Source organism: Podarcis cretensis (assembly GCF_951804945.1).
Source record: "Podarcis cretensis genome assembly, chromosome: 2".
Lineage (NCBI taxonomy): Eukaryota > Metazoa > Chordata > Lepidosauria > Squamata > Lacertidae > Podarcis > Podarcis cretensis.
This window is the reverse complement of record NC_137171.1, coordinates 73,265,629-73,288,849: the sequence shown is the minus strand read 5'-3', so window position 1 is coordinate 73,288,849 and position 23,221 is coordinate 73,265,629. Positions and strand designations below refer to the sequence as shown.

Sequence of the window (23,221 nt, the reverse complement as noted above, 5' to 3'; positions counted from 1 at the left end):
ATTATCCTGAGAACCTGGTGCCCATGACATCACTGATAAGTGATACCACTCAATTCTGTTATAAGAGCATCTTCTCTCTTACCTTCAGCTCCCTTGTTGTTTTCCACGGTAAGCCAGATATTTCAGGACACAGACATCTAGCCTGAAGCCATATCTGTGCTGCTTTCTCTCAGTGCTTGAGGACATTTAAAATAATAAAAGTTATTGGGACCTTCAGAATGAATTTGGCAAGGAGTGGTGGTTTTTCAGGAGAAGAATTCTGGGGGATTACCAGCCACATTGGCAAGCCATCCCAGCCTCTCCAGAGAGGGTTTTATATATGGATTATGGGTCAGACTAGCAAATAATGCCAAAGGCAAATTATTTGTTATAGTCCCTTCATAACACCTGGTAATGCCTTCTCTGGAGGGCCTCCTGCATTATACCAGAAGGGTTCATAATCCATCCATAATGATCTCTTGTGTGAGATAGTTGCTGTTGTTTTATACTGGAAATCATCTTGGTTGTTTCATTGAAAGAGGGACTTGCCTCCTTGCCAAGAACACAATGCTTTATCTCATTTAAGCACAAATCAATTATCCAGCCACTTGTTTAATTAATTTTCTTACCAGCTACTTTCCCTGAAAAGGGAAGAGACAGAAGGCACCCCTGTCCCTTTGATCCTGGGAGGGATGAAGGTCATTTCAAAGTAATTGGGGTTAATATTTTATTTGTGGCCTTGCACTGCTGCTGTCATGGAACGTGTGATGTCTCAGATGGAAGATAATGGTCAGATCCATAAACATATGTGAATGTTTTAAAGGTCCACTGATTTAAATTGTACTTTGTAACTTTATGGCAGGAGCTCTGTCTCTAGAGGGACTGGCTTGCAGTTTGATTTTCAGCTAGGAAAGAGAAATCTCTTTATTCATACCCAGTAGAAGGGGTGACACACACAGCCCAAGCTTTTACCATCAAAGATACCTCTATATGAAAGTATTCTCTTTTAAAAGTAACTTCTAATACAAAGTGATGAACTGTCCTCTTTGGCAGCCCAATTCTTTAGAACTACAGGACCCTAAAGAACAGCAGATAATGCCCACTGACACTGTAGTCTAATCTCCAATGTCAAACAAGCTTTTCCATCTCTTACAGATATTGCTATGTTCATTCACTTCACTAGTTTGTAATGGCAATACACACAGGTCCTGCTATGCAAACGTAATATGTTCCCGAGATATGGTTTGTAAGGTGAGTGTTTGCATGGTGAACTGACCATTTCAGTTATTTCCTATGGGGAAAATACCAATGTGTTATCAACCAAGAAGAAATGATTAAAAAATCCATCTCCCTCCCACCCCCCACCCCGCTCTGAAAATGTTGTTCCTTAGAGCTGTTGTGTTATTTTCGCTGAGATGGCATTTGACTGTAGCAGCTGCTCAAGATCAGGGGGGGGGGGGTATTAGCTCAGGTTCATTGGGAGTGTGGTGCAGTGGTTAGAGTGGTTCAAATCCCCCCTCAGCCATGAAGCTCACTGGGTGGCCTTGAGCCAGTCACTGCCTCTCAGCCTAACCTACCTACCAGGTTTTGTTGTGGGGATAAAACGAGGAGGGGGAGAACTATGGATGCCACCTTGAGTTTCTTGGAGAAAAAGGTGGGATAGAAATGCAATGAATAACATTTAAAAATAAAAGATATTTGCTACTCTTCTGTGCAGAGAAGCTGCTCGTGAAGGAGCAGATCCTCTCACAGATCTGATTCTTTGCATCTGAAAAGCATAGTGTATGCATGCGGACAATGCTATATAGATACCGTATTTTTCCTTCTATAACACACAGATTTTTTCTCCTAAAAAGGAAGGGGAAATGTCTGTGCGTGTTATTGAGCGAATGTGTGGTCCCTGGAACCAATTGGTGCAAGGGGAGGCAAAAAAAGCAGGCAAAAATCAAACCGCGCGTCTCCTAGAAGGGAAACTTGAAAAGAGGAAGCGGCTGCTTTCCGGCATTCTGCCTCAGGGTCTTACTGCCCACCCATCTCTGTTTCCTTGCTGTGTTTGCTCAAACGGAACAAAGAGCAGGGAAAGCCCCTCCCCTCCAGGCAAGCAGAGGGGAAAGCTGAAAACATGCAGGAGGGAGAGAGAGAGAGAGAGCGCGAGCTGGCTGGCTTGGGTGGGTAGGTGAGGGAAAACTTTTGCCTTCCTTTCCTCCCTACCCCTCTCCTGCATTCTTAGCCAGCTGCTTCTCTGCACACCCCTCTCCTGCTCCTTGTCCCTTCTGTGTTTTTCCTTCCCTCCCCACTTAAAATGTGGTTAAAAAGCATGGATCCACATGGATCCTAAGGATCTTTGCATTGGGTCAGCCCAAATTCACCATCAGAGCACATAGCATGTCCATGGCTACAGCCTGCCCCCCAAAAATCACGCACCCACTGTTGCCTGGGGCTGCAATGGTGCAAAAACGTGGTTACAAAGCATGGATCCACAGGGATTCTCAGGATTTTTGCACTGGGTCACCCCAAATTCACCATCAGATCACATGTCTGTGGCCACAGCATGAAGCACAAAAATGATACATCCACTGTTTCATTCAGAATGTTTTTTCCCTTGTTTTCCTCCTCTAAAAACGATGTGCGTGTTATGGTCAGGTGCGTGTTATAGAGCAAAAAATACGGTAAATAAATAAATGGAGGGCCAGCTTAATATACTTTTATTTTTGATCAATGGAATAAAAATTAGTACACGGCATGTACAAGTGACGAAGGCACACAGCCTATTATAATGTACACAAGTTGGGTTACTGCAGAGGAGAGTGGGAAGGGTTTTTCTACACCACTTGACAAGCATGAGTCCTATTATGACTAGCCAATTGCTGGCTTTCTTGTAACTCTCACTTTTGTCTAGAAAATCCTTGTACAGCCCAACGCTATACAAAGATATTCAGAAGTAAGCCCCATTGAGTTCAATAGGACTTTTTCCATGCAAGTGTTTCAACTTGTTCCTACTTAAGTGAACATATGATTGCAGCTTTATCCTTTTCAGCCACTGCTAAAAGAAAAGAAGGGAGGAGGCAGAGGCAGAACAAACAGGCAACTTGGCTTTCAGTGTTGCAGAACAGCATCCCATTAAGACATTTATTACTTTCCTTACCAAGTTTTCCCACAAGGGTGACCAAACTGAAATGTGCCTCTCACTTTCTCATAGGCCAGCTGAAATGTTTACCAGTCAATGCTTGAACTCCTCAGTGAAGCAAAGAAATCAGTGTCATGTAATCGCATATGGGCATCAGACTGTAGGGGCAGTTCCTCTTCAAGAGAAGGGTAGTTTGTATTGCAAATTGAAGCAGGGGCATGCAGAGAACTGTAACTGGCTTGATTTGGCATGCGTTTTGATAGGCAGTTAAGATACTGTTCCAGATGTATGAACTAGACTAACCAGGTAATCGGCTATGTGTGTCATCTGGTTAGGTGGTGTGGAGACAGGTGCAAAGCCTTTGCTACTGGGTAGCATTTTGCAATAGGGGGCTTGACACTGTTGGCATCACTTGGCAGCAGTGGAGTCAGGAATGGGTGATGATATCATCATCCCATGCTGGGCACTTCTGGCCATTGGGTATGAGTATGCCTGCACAGTGCTGCTTTAGCCTCTCAGCTGCCACTATACAACACATTCCTAAGACCATGAGATCCCCCTCCCTCTTGATTGCCAGTTGGTGGTGGTGGCGGCAGCCTCATTCTGCCCTCTGTCCCACCTCCCCAGCCACTACTTGCATGCTTCGATGGATTAAGGAACATTGAATGAGTTAATGTGTGAACTAAAGATAGCAGGAATACCATAACTCCACCTGATAAATAAATGCAACATATGGCCCAAGGGGAGATAACTTTTGTAATATGTTATTGTTCATGTCCAACTCTGGTTTGCAGCAGGCCCTGTGCAGTGAAGGCCCACCATCTTGCCATGTAGGTGCACACAGACATTTCTCCTTTTATTCACTTCTCCTTCACTTCTCTGTTGTTTGTCTAAGTTCTAGAAACTTAGCTTCTTCCATTTGTCATAGCCTGAGTTCTGAATCAGCGCTGAGATTCTTTAATCCTGGACTTGGAACTCTGAATAGAAAGCTCAAACTGGATTTGCCCAAGTGATGAATGAAATCGAGAAGGTGTGAGAAGAATATTAAAGCAGACAAATAAAATATAGTAACCAGCTGCATGTGCCCCCACCCCCAATCAAGCCTGTCTAAGCTGGCTGCTGACTTTGAAGAACGGGCCACCCTCTGGTCTGTGATTGGCCTTTTCTGATCTGCTAGCTTATGTAAATTCATTGTTCTCAGTCTCCAAATCTCTCCTACTTAGCCTTCAGGGATGCTCTTGGTGAGGGGGCAGGTAGAATTCTGGAGGGAGGTCATGGAATGTGTTGCACATTAGCATACTATTTAGTCCTTTCTGACTTGGCAGATATTTAATTCTTTTGCTTTGCCTTCTTTAAAACCTCTAATAGCCCCTTGGTTTTTCTTTGATCATTGCAATCAAGATATTTGCTACATGAAGTCTGGACATGACAATTTGCCTGTATGTTGCCATGGAGATAATTAAAGCACCACACACAAACCATCCAAGATGCAGAAGGAGCAATGTGTGAGTCAGACTTACAAGGGAACAGCTGACTTCTCAAGAGCTGTTGTAAGAATGGAAAGAGCAGTGGTGGCCCATTTCAATCTCCACCTTCCTTTCCTCTAAGTGCTAGTGTGACATGTTCTCCAAGGCCAATTCCATATGTGTTTTTGACCTTCTCTCATTCTGTGGGTCTGCAGATGTGAAGGGCAGGTATGCAGTTTTAGAATATATACAGATATATAGATATGCAGGTTTATAAACTGACTGATCTGATAGCCATGCTAGAACGTGGATTTACAATTGCATTTCAAGCTTCCTGTATTTTTCTGTGTGACCTGGGAACATAGCTTTAGCCCTCCACCCACTATTTTCTCCTCCATAGAACAGAAAACTTTTAGAAATGGTTTTTTCAGTGTTTTAACTTATCCCAATAAAAATGTGGCTCTTTTGTCATTATTGAGAAGTGAAATGCAGCTCTTTTACTGAAATCCTCTTTCTTTTCCATGTCTGTGGGCATTTTTTATATGGCTGCGGTTTTTTACCACCATAGCCAAGAGCAGCTGGCTTCAGTGAAACTGAAACCTGACCATGTGGGATAGATCAGTTGGGGCAGAGACCCAAGTTTGGGAAACTTGCATGAGCTTATTTTTTAGTTAAAGTATTACTCCATACACTAATACTGTGGGCATATACATGCCCTTCCATAGAAAAAGGCATGGTTAAATCAGCAAGTTTCCTTACTCTAGCCTTCACCAACTGTACCAGGAAACAGAAGCTTGAGGTGGTGGTGGTTTAAAAGAAGGTGAGATGGATACTGACATGATAATTTCATTAGAGAGCAGTGACAGTGAAGGAAATTATAGTGTGGTCATACAGAAAGGGGGCATTGCTCACTGCCAGGTTGTCACCAATCAGGTCACAAGGTAGCATGCGCTCCTCTGCAGCGTGGGCAGTCAAACAGTACCTTCTCCCATGTTAAAAGGGGATATTGTGACAGTTAAAGTGGGGAAAGCATAACATGTAAATTGCGCTTAAGCCCATTAAATGAAGGTTAATGAGAAGGTTTCAACTTGCATTCGCGTGTTATTTGGGGGAAATATGTGCTGATTACTTTTTTATTTTTCCTGAGGAAACAAATATTTGTTTTAAAGATAGTAAACCTAAGGATGGAGTATATAAAGCACTTATCCCTCTGAATTCAAACTCAAAGTGGCATACCACATTGACTATATATATGCAAATTTGAACCAGTTCACCGCTTAATGCAGCATTTATTGCCAAAGATTGCATTTATTTATTTCATGTATTTAGACCATGTCCTTGAATACATATATTTCAAAGGAGAGAACTAAGAGCATGATAAAATAGTAAAACAGAATTAAAACAATGGCAAAAGGGCAAATGTAAAGTGGCAGAAGAGCACTGGCTTCAGATATCAGCTGGCCTGCCTACATTTCCAATAACCAAAGCAATCTTCTTGATGAGAAGAGGATTTTTCTTCCATTGGCCTGTGCAGCCTGTAAATTGTTTGGTGGATTCAATGTGTTTGGGGGTGGTGTTTTTTTTTTCTCACACCAAGCTTAGGAAATGGTGGTATTTATCATGAATATCATGTGCCCGCAAATGTGTTGGCATCTGCATACAAATATTTTGTCAGTGTGTTTGCTTCCTCCTGGCACATGCTGGCTCTGTTTATATTCAGAGCCATATGGTTATTAGGGATGTATTTTTATGATGTGCCCAAAAGTAGGATAATGTTAACTTCCCCAAGAGGAGAAAATCTGGATTCCCCTGCCTTGGGAATGAGATGTTATTGCAACAGGAAAGGAAAAGGCATGTGTTTAGGGTAAATTCTTCCACTCCTCCAAAGAGGCTGCAGGTGATTTTCCTCTCCTCCTGAAAGTATGACAGTAAAGTATGGGTCTTGGCTGATCCATGCAGTGCATATCATATCGTTGGTACTAGATAAGAACCTAGGAGGAATAGGTGAAGTAGATTCATGTACCTCTTGCAATACGCTTTGGGTGCTCCCAACTAGGACAGTCAAGTGATTAACTAGATTCCCGTACACTCCCCAAAATTGGTATTTCTGTATTCCTTTAGAATTGAACTCTCCATATTACCTGTAGTGGAAATGTGGAAGAATTGTAATCGAGAAGGTGTAGGTGGGCTTGTGCAATTAACCCTTCATTTAATACTGACTGAAGAGCTTGCAGGAGCACTACTGTTTTTGGAAATGACTCATGGGAGCCACAGGCCAGGTGCAGGTAGTAACAATCAAGGCAGGTGGAAATAGCTGGGCCATTTAGCCTCATCCCTGGAGCAGCTAAAAACCATAGGGCTTCAGCCAGGAAGGCCGGGGGAGCTTTGATACACCTATGTAGCTGTAGGTGCTGCAAAAACTGGCCAGACTGAGATCCACTTTCCTGGTACCTATGGGGCTCCCTGCAGCTGGAAGGAGAGATTCAGGTGGCCGTCTGGTATTGTATGCTTTGTGGACTCACTGTCTGTTTTTGTACCTTTATGAAGAGGGAGGGGTTGTTGGTTGTTTAGTTATTCTGCATGAAGGTTTGTGGATCATTTGTGCATCCTTGTGCAAAGCAGGAACTGTTATTTGAACCTGGGTGAGGTGTGTGTGTATGTGTTTAAAGTTAGGTAAAGGAAAAGGGACCCCTGGTCCTGTCGTGGACAACTCTGGGGTTGTGGTGCTCATCTCGCTTTACTGGCCGAGGGAGCCGGCGTACAACTTCCGGGTCATGTGGCCAGCATGACTAAGCCGCTTCTGGCGATACCAGAGCAGCGCGCGGAAACACTATTTACCTTCCTTCAGGAGTGGTACCTAGTTATCTACTTGCACTTTGACCTGCTTTTGAACTGCTAGGTTGGCAGGAGCAGGGACCCAGCAACGGGAGCTCACCCCATTGCGGGGATTCAAACCGCGGACCTTCTGATCGGAAAGCCCTAGGCTCTGTGATTTAGACCACAGCGCCACCCGTGTCCCTTGTTTAAAGTTAGTTTGCTCAATAAAATTCAGCCTTTCTCACCCATTAGTGATCTGTCTTTGCTTCAAAGACCCTTTAACAAATAACACTTTTGCCTTTGGCAAAAATTACCGAAGGTGTTTCTATTTAATTCTGCAGTCTCTTTTGTTCTGTCCTTATGCAGTCAGTTCCCTGCACCACACCTTTCTTTAGGACAGCTGCCCTGGAGCAGCGTTTTTCTTCCCTTGTTCTTGCAGTCAACCTCCAGTTAAGGAAGCAGGAGGGCTGCTTTTCTTCTCTGCCATGAGTTTGGCTGCCTGGCTCCAGTACATCTTGCAGTCTGTGCACGCGGTGCACCTTGAAATGAACCGATTGATCTGCCACACTTTAAAAAGTAATGGTTTAATCATTGTTAGAGCTTAAAAGTAATCCTTTGGCCCTATTGATCATGATAAGATTATTCATGATGAATTCATTTGGCATTAGAATGGCTGTCTTCAAGCACCACCTGCAGTTCCCCTGTTCTTGTTTACCAACTGCTGCCTCCCAAGTGAAGGGGAGAGGAAAGAGTAGCAGCTAGGAAGCATAGCAGCTCAGATTGCTGGCAAAGCTGAACTGGGCCATCCCATTCTAGTCCTGTTGGAATTGGATTATTAAAAGCTCACCACCCATTGCAGCCACATTGGAAGGCTTTGCTAAAGAATTATGCTGTTAAGGCTAGACTATGATATTGCAAATGAATGGTATGGCAGAAGAGTACGGTAGATGAAATGTGCAGTGTAACTGAGCACTGGAAAGGATCAGTGGAGGTGAGGGCTGGCTTTATAGCTGCTCTGAATTTAACCATGGACTATCTTAATTCCTGTGTGGGACACGGGTGGCGCTGTGGGTTAAACCGCAGAGCCTAGGACTTGCTGATCAGAAGGTTGACGGTTCGAATCCCCGCGATGTGATGAGCTCCCGTTGCTCGGTCCCTGCTCCTGCCAACCTAGGTCCCTTTACCTTTATCTTAATTCCTCAGTAAATGACCTGGGCATGCTCAACCTTGATATCCCAGCCACTCAGGAAGCCCTCCCTGGACCCAGAGATTTGTAATAACCACTATCCAGTCCCAAACAACCCCTTTCAAAGCTATTGTGGATATTGAGTTTGATGTCTTAATTATGAGAGCTATTCTATTCTTTCACTTTAATAACATGTTAAGATGTAGCCGGCGCTAAGATCAATGCAATGAAAGAAGGGCAGGATTAAAACTGAATGAATAAATAAACAAAACTCTATTCAAATCACTTCCTTCCTGCAGTCTTCTGTTCAGCCCCTTCCTTATTATTCCATAACAGAAGAGATTGGATCTCAAGCACTTAAACAGTAAAGAACCAGCCGGCTGCTCTTCCCTATTATCCATACTTAAGACTTATTTCCCCACCCCACTTTAACAGCTTAATGAGAAGTAAAAATGTAATGGCGAAGGGGTTGGAATCTGTATGTCTTGCATCTCTGACCAGAAATTGCATGCCTGTTGAATATGTGCTTGTTACATAGCTGCCCATAATCCTCACACATTTTTTCCTTCACCTGCTATTGTAACTTTAACCCAGGCGTACACATGGTCTTGGAATCTTAGTGAGGTTGACCAGGAGTGGCGCAATGGTAGGGTGAGCTGCAGATGGAAGGAAGAGGTGTCAGAAATCAGGCCTGCTCCATGTGAATAGAGGATACCTTAGAATCCAAGCCTATGTATTTACATGCAATAAATCCCCCATATTTATATATTCCATTTCATGATCTTTGTTCTGTTCATGAAAGGAAAGCAATAATGCATATTTACACATCTTCCATGAATGTAAGAGATGTACATGGCAGGACAATATGACAGATAACAAAGAATACAGCAACTGCATGCTAAATCACTGAGAGGTTGAAAGCTAGGGAAGGATAAGCGATGGGGAGAAAATTCAGGTTGTGGGAGAAAGTCTTTCAGTTGGCGTTTTAATGTGAGCCAACCTAATTTGCACTTTCTAACCAATACACAAAGCAGAACACAGCTATCCTTTGAAATATGCACTTCTCTGAATTGTGTGATAAAGTTCCTCAACCCAAAAACATGTGTGTGAAATGTTCAGGGAAGTTTTTAATGTGTGACATTTTAGTGTATTTTTGGTCTCTGTGGAAGTCGTCCAGAGTGGCTGGGGAAACCCAGCCAGATGGGTGGGGTACAAATAATAAAATATTATTATTATTATTATTATTATTATTATTATTATTATTATTATTGGAAAGTATCTGCAAAAATACATATATTAGTGAAATTAAAGTAGAAAAAATGAATTATATTTGGGAAATTGCTTGCAAATATTACATACAAAAATATGTTTTAAAAAGGAATGTGCTTGAAGATGCAAAGTAAATTGCAAGCTGATGTAGAAATGTGGGAAACTGAATTTAAGTTTGAAAAAATGCATAACTGAGAAAAATTAAAGTTGATAGATTTATCTGCCCCTAGTTCCTGTCCTTAACTGCTACAGATTATTACCAAGGGATAGCCCAGTTGCTAAAACATGAGACTCCAGATCTCAGTGCCATGAGTTTGTGGCCCACTTTTGGTGAAAGATTCCTGCATTGCAGGGAATTGAACTAGATGACCCTAGTAGCCCCTTAAAACTTTACAAGTCTGTGATGCAGTGACATTCAGTAGAATGTGAATATGCTGAAAATATGCCAAGCCATGAGCAGCTAACTCATGGCCCGTGAGTTTCATTCATCCCCCGAAAGGTTTTTTTGTGGTTCCTCACTCTCTTCCAAATTGTCATTTTTAAACGTACGTGTGTGTGTGTGTGTGTGTGTTACAAAAAAAAAACAACAACAACAACCTCCTGAAGGTTTTCCTTAAACAATTTTTGAATTGACCACTTCATACTTAATAAGGAGCTCCTGGAGGGTTAATCACGTTACCCTTGGCCTGGAAAAGTTTAGCCAACCTTGTGCTAAGCTGAGAGAACATGGCTCTGTTGTGTTACTGCTCCATCCTGTCCTGGTCCATTCTTATGTTCAGTTACCCTGGATATGAAGATGAGAATAGGATAAAAGAGGTAGTTTCTGGGGAGACAGTGTGCATGTGCCTTCTCAGTAGTGATTACTTCTCAGTAGCATCACCTTTCTGCTGAGGATTCTGCAACTGGAAGTTGCAGTCCCACCTCTGTGGGGAAATGTGCTGCACTGGAGTCTGAGGAACACCTACCACTGCCTTTCCATGAACTGCCTCAGGTGAACTGCTAGGTCAGGCTTCCTCAAACTCTGCCCTCCAGATATTTTTGGCCTACAGCTCCCATGATCCCTAGCAAGCGGACCAGTGGTCAGGAATGATGGGAATTGAAGTCTCAAAACATCTGGAGGGCCAAGGTTGAGGAAGCCTGTGCTAGATCCTTGGGGACAAGATGAAGGAGGAACATCCTCTGCTATGGGAAAGAGGAGCCAGGTGGTAGCACTTGCAGGAATGAGACAATCAGAGCTCCCTCTCCTCCTTGATCATGCTTGCAAACATTTGAATATGGAAGCTCAAGCTGGTGGAAGGCTCCTGTTCAAATACCTGTGACCTCCATTTCAAGTCCCCAGGCTGGTTGTTTCCCAACATAACAACTCAATTCATTGCTTCGTTGAGTCTGCTGAGGAAATCCCATGGTTTATGCACCACTATTTTTGAATGTGCCATATTTGAGGGGGTTTTCTGTCGCACTAGAAAGGTGCCTACCCACTTCAAAGACCAACTGGTCACAAAATGTGGCCAGACAAAATGTAAGCAGCTTGTGAGCCAGATGTTCAGCCCAGCCCCCTGCAAATATAAAGTTCTGAAGTATAACTTCTTTTAAAGCAGCAGGTACAATTTCATTGCAAATTAATTTGTTTCACACCATGGGAAATGTTAAGTGTCTTCTCAGCTATATCTCAAGGGAATGACTGGGAAAGCGCATCTGTTTATTTTTAGTTTACTCTAGTTAATCAAAAGAATGCTTAAATAATTTCTGAAATCATGTAGCTTTAGTTCTTGTCATGAGTACCTGTAAGATTGAGAACAAGAGGCTGCTAACCAAGGCAAACCAAATTATTGTTGTTTATAATAGTTTTTATTAAATTTTACATCTTAAAATAAACATTTTACATACTGTTAGGTATCCAATGGCTTACCTCCTCCTCTTTCCATGGTTCATTTTATCTTTCATTCCTGCATATTTATCATAACCATTTAGTCAGTTCTCCACTTTTACATCCCTCAAACATTAATTACACTGTTGAATTTATATTAATGCTGCCAGCGTCTTGAGCTGTGTACAATTATTTTCCATATGCCCAATAAACATTTTCCACTCTTCTTTGAATATATGTTCTTCTTGCTCTCATTATGTTAAACCTGGAAGCTCTGCATAGTCTAACATCTTAAGTTGCCAGTCCTCTTTGCCTGGGACCTCCCTCACTTTCCATTTGGGGGCTAACAAAACTCGGGCCACCATTGTTGCATACATAAATAAATTTTGCTGTCACTGAGGGACATCAGTCTGAATTATTCCCAACAAAAAGGACTCCAGTCTTTTTGGGAAAGTTATCTTAAACATTATTTTTCAACTCATTATAGATCATTTCCCAAGGCGAACCAAATTAGCTATGTATATTTCAGAATGAATAGATTGCAAGTTTCAGCAAAAGGTGTGGATTCTGAACACATGAGCAGGGATGAGTATACTAAGCTTCATCTCCATTGCCTTCTTCGTCTCCTCCATAAGTTGGTGGACAATCTTCTGAAGCATTGAGCCTTGTATACTTGAGGAGGTTCCCTGCATGCATTAAAATCCTGGTCTACAACCATGTAACAGTGAAGGCCAAATGCTTTGGTCACTGCAGAAGCATACACACAAAAACTAGAAATCCAAAGCAGTTCCCAGTACTACCACCCCAAGAAACAACAACAATCCAGTGGCTGTAGAATGTGAGCATCAGATGGAAAAGAAAAGAGGCAGGTTGGAGAGTGGAATGACCTGCCTAGAAGTAATGTCTGGCTGAAACCCTGAACAGCAGCCCACTCTTAGGTTGTGATGATACACTGCAACATTTTTTGTTGCAGGCTCCACTAGTACTCCTGTTTCACCAACAGTAGTTGGTGAGAAACTGTAACAGAAGTCCCGATCTTCTCCCTCTATAATTGCAGAACAGAGCGCACGATTCCTCTGTCTTGAAAAATCCATAAGAAAATACAAACACCTGCAGACACTAGAAATACAACAACTAAAGCCTTTGCACAACTGTAATGCATACACATTTGGCCCACAAATCAATAGTTAGATGCTTTTTTCCTATTATACCGCTTGCTGTAGACAACATTATTTTCCCAGAAAGCCTAAGTACTTATTGTTCCCAAATTTGCTGTCAATTGATAATATATTAACTAATATTTTCCCAGCTTAACAGTAACTCTGGAAGAAAAATATACTTTGGATACTAAAAAAAAGATAGCAAAATAAAACCATTAAACAAAAAAAACCCCCTCTGTAACTCACATTTGAAGATGAAATATGCATTTCTTTATCGCTGATAAGAATTAAGTGCACTTTATATGCAGGGGATGTGAGAGTTACAGCGTCCTTAGTTTATTTTTGCCCATTGAGCTATCCTGACTATTCAGCTCACACAAGAGTGCTAGGCTGAAGTATTATTTAATAAATCTGGAGTGTGGTGTGGCAAAAACAGTGTTCCAACAATGGATTGGTCTTAGAAGAATTATCTTTAAATGTGACATGATCAAGGATATTTTTTTCCCCTAGCACTTCACCTTACCCTGGGCTTTTTAAAAAAACAATAAAAAGCCTTGCTGCCACTTTCTGCAAAATCTTGGCTGCTCCAGTCTCATTGCTTGGACAAAGAATCCTGCGAAAATGCTACTACATCATGGAGTAGCGTTTTCCCAGGGTTGCCTTAGGCACCCATCGTTCCCCATCGGCTACCTAGTATTGAAATTCTTGAAATGTGACTGCCCCCAGTAGTCAATGAATATTTCCCTTCCCCTCCACCTGGGATGAATGGCCCCACAAACGTGGGAAGGGCATATTTGTCACAGCTTTAATCAGGCTGACAGTGAGAAGTGGGCTTCTCTAGGAGAATAATTGCATGATGTAGGCATGGGAAGGATGGCTTGGGGTGAATTATGCCAGGAAACCAATTATGTGGGAAGAATGATGTTCATGGAGATTGGTGTGGGAGCTAAGGTGGCTGCTTGCCTATGATTAAGCCAGTGTCTAGAGAGAGAGAGAGAATGTGGTTTTGCCCCACTCCTAAATGTCTTGACATGCTCACTTACTTTATGGTACATATAACTCCAGAGGAGCCATTAAGAATTAAGCCAGATGCTGCCCTGGCTTTTGTCTCTTGGTCATGATTGTTAATAACTTGAATTGGTGTCAATACAGATCAGTTCCCAAAGAGTCCTGAATTCAGTAGCACTGAACTCAGCTGGCACCCAGAATATAACTATAATGAAATAAAATTTATCAGTAAGATTCATCTCCAAAATATTCCTTTTGGGTGGCACCGTGGATAATTTTGCTCATACAGAGGCTCTGACTGATCAGTTGGGAATCAGGAAATGGATTGTCTTATGTTACTATTTTGCAAGACCCTTTCTACAGTATGGCGCACCACTTTGCTGGCTGTATTGTACACTGTGGTCTCGATTGCATGGGTAGAAGGAGGTAGCATTGGTGTGTGGGCAAGCTGTCCTGTCCAGAGAGAGGAATTGCCCAGAGCATATCTGCACAGTTTAATCCACCAAGCCAAAAACAACCCCACCTATGTCAGATATTCAGTAAACCTCTACTTGACACTGGAAAAACAGTATTTGACAGATCACAATAAGGTTAGTAGGGCACATTTGGTTTTGTTGGTCACAAATTGTCTGGAGTCTGTGTAATAGGTGAGATATTAAAGTAAATAAATGAATACATTTTGTTTATGTTAGAATTGTGTGTGCTTTTTTGTCATTGCTAGCAGTCAGGGTGCCTACTGTGTTCAAAGCCTGCAATAAATGTTGCCTTGATGGATTTCAGGGAGGTCTGATGCAGTAATGTGTTAAATAGGTTCCTTGAAAGGTGTTTATCTTAGTAGATTCACAGCTATTTTCCTGTTCATTGTCTGGATTAGCCATAGAGCTATGGATAAAGCACTGTGCAAGATGTTCATGCCATAGTGTGTGTGTGTAAGCAAGTTGTTCCCAGTTTTTGTAAGGTTTGCAGTGAAACGTACTTGTGATTATACATCGTGCAGATTCCTGCCCTGAACTAAGGGCAGGGAACAGGATATTCATGAGAAATACAGTCCTTGTTATTCTTTAGTCCTATTTAAGAAAACCTTACAGTGGTACCTCTGGTTAAGAACTTAATTCGTTCCAGAGGTCTGTTCTTAACCTGAAACTGTTCTTAACCTGAGGTACCACTTTAGCTAATGGGGCCTCCTGTTGCTGCTGCGCCGCCAGAGCATGATTTCTGTTCTCATCCTGAAGCAAAGTTCTTAACCTGAGGTACTATTTCTGGGTTAGCGGAGTCTGCAACCTGAAGCGTCTGTAACCTGAAGCGTCTGTAACCTCAGGTACCACTGAAATCAAATTAAGCCATGCTCCTGTGTGGTATTGGTGAGAAATACGTGTTGATGCTAAAACCAGGCCCTGCAATTAGAAGCTTGCTATGGAACTTAAATAAGGGATTGTTGGGTGGGTGAGGGGACACCAAAAGCAAAGAGCAGCTACTACTGCATCTCTTAAACCCTTCTTTATGCTGTGAAGAATTCAGCACATTGAAGAAACTGAAATGAATGGTGTGTGTGCACGCATGTATAATTTTAACACTGAATTGTAATAAGTGCTGGACAAAATAAAGATCTAACCCTACTACCATCCACATTCCCTTCCACCCTTAGGCTGTACAAAATGGGCAATAAAGTAAACAATGCTTTCATGTTCTTCTTCCCTAATCTACATCCTTGTGACAAATGGTTTTGCCTTCTGATTTACACCTGAACTGGCTCCATAAGCACAGTTGCAATTATTCTCCTTACCTGGCAGCATTCCCTTTCCTGAACTGAAGCAAAGACTGACTAGTGCCAGAAGGGGGCTGTCATTTAGTTTGCGTTCTGTTTTTAATTTACTTGCTGGTGCAAAATTGATCCCCCTGGAATCTCTGGCCTCTGTATATTCACACCTATTGGCTTAATAAAAATAAGAAAGAAAACAAACCCCAACCACTGCTACTTCTCAGCAATTTCATTATACAAATCAATTCTCTGCACTTTAATTTCTTTATCCCCCACTTCCCAGCTTTTATTTTGTTGAGCTGTTGGGCACGGGATTGTGGGAAACTTTCCTATCTGCCATAGTCTGCCTCTGAAGCGCTTCCATATACATTTGCATTCAGCTGAGCAACAGACGACAAAATGGCAGTACTTGGAGAGAATTAAAATAAATTGTCTGTGTTTGGGTGGCAAAGAAAGATTCTGATGCATTTCACACAGCTCTGTAAAGCTTTAGCACAACAAACTAGAGGCAGTGTGTGTTTTGCTGGACAGCAGAGAAGGAAAAGGCATTTTCTAGATGACACCAATTTAAATCATTCCATCCCTGCCCCATGATTTATAAATGCTTATGTATTTTATTTTTTGTTTTAAATCCCCTTTCTTGAAATGTTTTCCAGGATAGCCCTCCAGAAATAGCTGTGGTGCCATGGCTAGGAGAAAACTCCTATATGGAGCTGCAGGTGCTATACTCTGATGTAGAGCAACTTAGCACCACTTAGGATCTCCCCACTCATGCCTACTGTGTCTTGCTGTAGGCACTTGAGCTGCGTTATAGCTGCAGCAGTTGAAAGCTGTATACCCCTGGTACTTGTAAGCAGGCTCAAGGACAAAGATATACCAACACCTTCCTTCAAACATAAGCTGATTTAAAATTATGAGCAGCACAACTGACGTACAGGCCTGGTGCTCTCATCTTGCACTCTCAAGAAACAAACCCTACAAAACCCTTAGTATTACACATCCCCACCCCCCACCCCACCCCAACCTCTGCACAATAAAGCATAACCCCAAATTTTCATTTTTAAAAAAGACTGGCTTGCTTGCATTTGCAAGAATCTGTGGTATGAGGCAAAATATACTGGCACCCTTTCTCTTCTTTCAATGAAAAGCTAACCTATGCATCATTTTAAGTGTGTTACTCTCCCCTGCTGCCCTAGAGAAAAAAATAATGCAGAGGCCCATGGTATAAATCCCTTGTACTGCAGTGAATCTTATACTATGTGCCAAAACGCTCAGAATGTTAGGACTTGGGCTTTGTACACTTGTAGTAACACCTTGAATTGAGCCCAGTAGCACACAGGCAGACAGCAATGTGCTTTTAGAATGGGTGGTATATGGTCACATTTCACTGTCCCCTTAACAGCTGGGCAGCATCATTCTGCACCCACTGCAGCTTCCAGACTGTCTTTAAGGGTAGCCCCATACAGAGTACACTGGAATAGTTCAATCATTAGGTTATGGTACCATGGGTTACTGAAATCAGACTATCCTGGTCCTGGAAACAAGCAGTTCATACCACTAAGGCCACCTGAGCCTCCACTGATGGCATTGGATAAAGGAGTATCTCCAAGCTTTGTACCTCTCCGGTCAGATGCACTTCCACCAATAATATATTGTGTTTCTTCCTTTGGAACACATACTAGAGAACCAAATGTTTGCAACTGTGGGAGGGGTAGGGAATATCATGGCAACAACTGAGCAGATGAAAGCACTTCTCATGTAACTCTCAAGAGCTTGGCAAAGGGCTGGGGAGAGTGGAAAATCTGGAAGGGTGCTGTCCTGGAAACGATCCCCATCTTTCTTGGAAGGCATCTCTCACACCCCAGAAACCTTTCAACAAGAGTTTTTAAAGAGTAAGTACTGATAATTTTTTTCCCCATGAGCGTTCATTGGAATAGCTGCTGTCAGGCACAAAACATCTTGCCCAGGCCTTGGATATTTGAATTTTCTGTTGGAAAGATAAATAAAACAACACACATATTTCCCAATGGCATTAGCTGCTTTGAAGCAAACCCAGGTTTTGTTTGTGTTTTCTTATCTGATTGCGATGGAACTGTTTTCATCACTAATTTTCAGCTGACTCCTGTATATTTTGGAAATAGGCATTAAATAAATAAAGCCATAGGAGGAGAGTGCTGCATCCCTGGGAGGAGAACCGTTTATTGTCCCTAACCTCCTTGAAGAACCTTTGAGCCTCCTGCCCTTTTAAGCTCCTGATGGCCAAAGGGGCTGGGATGATGAGGCTTGGCGGACAGATGATGCTCTGCTCTTGACAGTGCTGAAATCCTGCCCCATGGCTTCCTGCTAAGTAATGAGGCATGCTTCTGCAATCACTTCAACGGCAAACTCTACAAAATCACTTCGGGTTTTTCTTTCCTTCCCTCCCTTCCTTTTGCCCCCTTTTTAAATCTCATACATTTTAAGCAAAGAAGATGGCTCTTGCATCTGCATTTAACATCCCGCTTGATTAGATCTTGTCAGGCTGTCTTTAAATGCTATCTCAGCCTGGAGGTTCTTGCTGCAGCCTGTAATTAAAGGAAGAGCTTGTTCAGATATCTTACCTGATTCCTCAGCCCCTTCACAGCTTCACAGGAATGGCTGGCGCATTGCGACTGGTTGGATGCTATGCATACATACACTGGCTTTCCTCGGAGTTTGAATTGGCAGTGTAAAAATAATCTGTCAAAGTGAAGGAAAAGTAAATAGGCCTCAGACAAAAATCACCACTCTGGTAAATCCTGTAACCACCAAATTAGAATGAGTGATCCTCTGTAGACAAAGACTTTTATTTTCACCAATAACTCAGCATGTTGGCTTGGTCCTAGCTACATGGGTGTCCTATAACTTCCTGCTAAGCAATGAAATCTGCTCAGCAATTGATAGCACTGTAAATTCTGCAAAAATCACTGTGAGCCTTCAGGCTGGCAAGAATGTTATTCCACCTCTGCAATAGACAGAAGCTCAGTTTGCAAGTAATACCAAACCATGGTTTAACATCTTTGGAGGTCTTTAAGCAGAGGCTTGACAACCATATGTCAGGAGTGCTCTGATGGTGTTTCCTGCTTGGCAGGGGGTTGGACTCGATGGCCCTTGTGGTCTCTTCCAACTCTATGATTCTATGATTCTATGATTCTATGATGTGCACTAGCTGGAATGAACCTGACTTTACTCTCTTGCTCCCAGGCAGCTGGGAGAAGGACTTCACCAGCACTGTCATGTCATACAAACTAGAGATAGTGGTATAAAACAAATTGTGATTAGTTAAACAAGCCAGCTTCATTGCCCATGGTTTGAAGTTGGCTTGTTGCTTTTTAAAATACTGAACCATGACCCGTGGTTCATAGAACACAACAAGACAAGATAGTGTGAAAGCAGAACTAAACGCTGGTCAAGTAGCCTATGCTTAGATAACCTAAGCTGTGAAGTTTCTCTGGATACGTCTCCCCACTCCCCCAAAATCCTTTCTTTTTTAAAACCCTACCAGAAGAAGAATTCCACTTGGCAAAATTTTCGCCACCTACTGCCATTCCTTGCTTTCTGAAATGCAGCACAGTGTCCTAGAAGAGCATTAGACTTAAAGCGTAGTGGGGAATGCAGAACAGAGGCCAATACAGTTACTGCTTCTGCCATTTACAGAAGCAGCCAAAAAAACACAAAACCCTTGCGGGGGGGGGCTGCTACTGCCAATACTAATGATAAGCCCACTCCCAAGAAACTTGTTGGAAAATTTCACCTTCCCCATGGTTAAAATTGGTTAAATGCTTCACCACCACCACCACCACTCATTTTCTTCAAAAATAGTGTAGAGATTTTCAACAGCCCTATACAGCATATAGCTCTATTGTAGTGTTACATGTGAACACACCCATGGTACGTGTGGGTATATTCCACCATGCTTCATTATAAACTAAGGAGGTACAGGCCTTCCCTCTGATCATTGCTTGCAACTGGTGAGTGAGCCACATGTCGCTTGTCTTTGCTGCCACCAACCTCAAGTTGGCAGCCTGGCAGATCAGAGAACCTCCTGCCCCCCTACTTAGGCTGGAATACTGTTTGATGCTGCTGCTAAGAAACGGTCACATCAGCAGGTCACTTTGGAGACAAATGTGCACATCAGAATTAGACCAACAGGTATCAGCTCAATAATGTACCTCTTGGAAACAAAGAACATCTGGTATGGTTTAGCTTCTCTTCCTCTAGATGGTGCACATTTGCAGTACATTCCTGGGAATAATATTAGCCCTATTCTGCATTCCTTTTTCACTCATGAAAACAATGTGTGAGTATGGTTTGATACCTTGCTGGCTAGCCCCACTCATACCTTCACATGCCCACTTTCACCAGCTTATTCAGTTAACCACCAAGTCCAGTATGTACAAAATGTGATTCCTGTTTTGTCAGTCCTGTAGTATTCATTTCTAATTCATCTCCTCTTGTATTTTCCTATCTGACCTATTCCTTAGAAGAGTACCATGAAATAGTCTGATAAATGTCTAATGAGGATGTTTCGTCCCAATGGGCTTCATCAGCTGTGCATGGTTCGTTACTGTATATAACAGCTACATGGATCTTATTCATGATAGATTCTCAGTTGGGGCAAAACGGGAATATCCAGGAATCCTTGTCTTTGTCTACCTGTGCTAGCATCTACCAGTGCCAGTTTCTTATGTCTACCAACCTTATCATCCTCATTAGACACTTACAAGACTATTTCATGGTACTCTTCTAAGGAATAGGTCAGATAGAAAAATACAAGAGGAGATGAAGAAATTAGAAATGAATGTACTACGGGACTGACAAAATAGGAATTGCATTTTGTACATACTGGATTTGGTGGTTAACTGAATAAGCTACATTTTAATAGGTTATGTTACGATGTTGATTTTGAAGTTATGAGAAGCTGTATCTAATTTTGAGAAGTAGTTTCTAGTAAATAACGTTACAATTGCTATTATACAGCCTATTACGTTCACGTGTTTTTTCAAGTGGATTTGCGTAATATAGGCATTCTGGTGGTTTTGATTTCACTTTCACCAGCAGTCAGTGTCTGGCAGCTGGGCAGAGGTGTTTCTGCTTCCCTGATGGAGCAACCTCATGAGAATGTAAAAAGAGCTTGCTTGACCAGACCTATCTAATCCAGCATCTCATTCTCACCGATGCCTGTGAGAAGCATGCAAGCAGAACCTGGCTCCCAGGCACAGTTCTGGGGCTTCCCCTGCCCAACCCCCTGGAAGGGAAATCAGGGGGGAGAGTGAAAGGAAAGCTTTGCAGTGCCAATAGGAGTCATTGTGCTACCTTCCAATAACAGAATCGGCTACTTGAACCCAGCCCCGTGTGTGTGAATAAATGCCTGGATAGGATTACTATTGTTAATGTATCTGTTCTGAACCACTTGAAGTATAGTGTTTGCAGAAACCTGACTTGACTAATACTCTGTTTCTCCCAGGGAATGAAATGGTTTGCATTGACTTCTATAGGCAAGAACACATTTGAGATAGGAGCAAATTAGGGTCATTCCTAAACTACAGGCAGGTTGAATTATGCTATAGATTGTATCCCACCCCCTGCATTTTATCTTTTGTGAGTCACTCAGACCTTCTTGGTGGTGGGAAGCGATGCATGGATTCAATTAACTAACTAACCAAATTAACTTAAATGTGGGAGAAATGAAGTTGCTTCCATTGCAGGCATTACTGAGGTGAAGGCAAATCCTAGATCCCATGAGCAGCTCTCGCATTAGGGACAGAGGATAGATTTTGCCCTAACTTCAACATCATCACAGATTGCAGCCCATTTTTGCCCACAAATGCCAATGGAAGCCAACCTCCCTTATGAAGGAAAGTAAATTCATCTCATAAAAGACTTTGAAGCACAAGGCTTCTCACAGGTTTGCTCCTTTAATTAAACAAGATCAGATTTGCATACAGAAGATGGTCATGGGAACCCATAAACCTTTAATTAATCTCTTTTCATAACAAGAACGGCTTTAGTAAGGGTGCTGAAAATGCTTTGTTACCTTGTAAGCCCCAGGAATGGTGTAGCTGGTTCCATATGTGCTAGAACAGCTTTAAAATAACTCCTCTTTCATTATTGCAGTTCACATTACCTCTCTGTGGACTTACCCTCGCTCTTTTCCATTTTCAGAGACTGGCTGATGCAGCTGAGAAATTTCAGAAAGCCCATCGTTGGCAAGACAACATCAAGGTAAACCTCTTTTTTGTGGCCTCTAATCATATCAAGGATTGAACACACACACACACCACACCATACACCCTGCCTGTCTCTTTGTCTGTCACACACACACACACACACACACACACACACACACTTCAGTGTTACATGTGCTGTCAAGTGAACTTTTTTGAAACACAGATGCAACGGGTGTTTGTTTGTGTGTCCAACACAAAATAAGCACAACTGATGTAAGCGCTTCTATAAATACATATGTCTGGTAAAAGAAAGGCCTTCACATTCCAGCTGCTGCTCTGCAGTTCACAGGTCTTCTCTCACTATGTTTACAGCAGGGTTTGTATTACATTTCAGGCACTTTAGAGGTGGGTGTGGCTCTATCAATGTGCTTGCTCCTTTTGAAATTCATTGTAGGTCAATATAAATATGAAGTGACCAAATTAAAATAAATTCTTGAATACAATGAGGTCCTTAAAATAAATCTTTTCCCCTCTGCTTCTCATTCTCAGAATACTTCACAAAGCCATTGTGTCTTCATTCTCTCTATTTTCCACTTCCTTTTTCTTCCTCTGCCCCATCACTCCTTCTCCTTTCCAGCTCCTTGGTTTTCCAGAAAGCTCTGTATTTACAGGTGCCCTGCTATTTGCTTGTTAGTATCCCTGTGCTGGCCAGCCAAAATGAAAGTGAATTCAGTCATTTTGAGCTCACTTTTAGTATCGCCTCTATCTGCATGTGCAGGTAATAAGACGAGGCAGACAGCAGGAGATGGAGGTAAAACTAACAGTTAAAAGCTTTGTTTTTGAGTTGCTGTGGAGAGCTCTGTTATGAACGTGCCATCTTAATAGCGCAAGAGGCATGATGTGCTAAGAGGTGGCCCTACAGGCAAGGGTTTGCTCAGTCCAGTTGTGGGGGGCAGGGCGGTTGGGTTCTCGCATATAAGAATACAATGGCATTCACATTTTAATAATATTTGATGCAACTCATTCCAGTTGGAGTTTGTTCAGGAGGAGGTGAAGAGCAATCTAAGATGGTGACAAGCAAATGTTGCTGTTTTAATGATTGCATTTGACTTTGTAATTATGGCGGCGCTAAAGCTCAGCAAGAAATCGTGGCATTCTGCTCGGAAATGCATTTAAATTGTTACAGGAAGACAAAAGAGAGGGAAAACTCCCTTCCTTTCAGAGACAGCATTGGGGCAAATAAGTTTCTTAAAGAGCCAGTGTGGTGTAGTGGTTAAGAGCGGTAGACTCATAATCTGGTGACCCGGATTTGCGTCTCCGCTCCTCCACATGCAGCTGCTGGGTGACCTTGGGCCAGTCACACTTCTTTGAAGTCTCTCAGCCCCCCTCACCTCA

General features: G+C 42.4%; 1 protein-coding gene across 4 annotated transcripts in view; it reads left to right on the top strand.

Moving 5' to 3' along the window:
* The window catches only part of CACNA2D2 (calcium voltage-gated channel auxiliary subunit alpha2delta 2), a 544,797-nt gene that overhangs the window by 279,143 nt on the left and 242,433 nt on the right, over window positions 1-23,221 (top strand). For all 4 annotated transcript variants that reach the window (XM_079964404.1, XM_079964403.1, XM_079964402.1 and 1 more), the window contains one exon: window positions 21,822-21,881. In XM_079964404.1, the coding sequence (XP_079820530.1) occupies window positions 21,822-21,881 (60 nt within the window). The remainder of the gene's footprint in view (window positions 1-21,821; window positions 21,882-23,221) is intronic.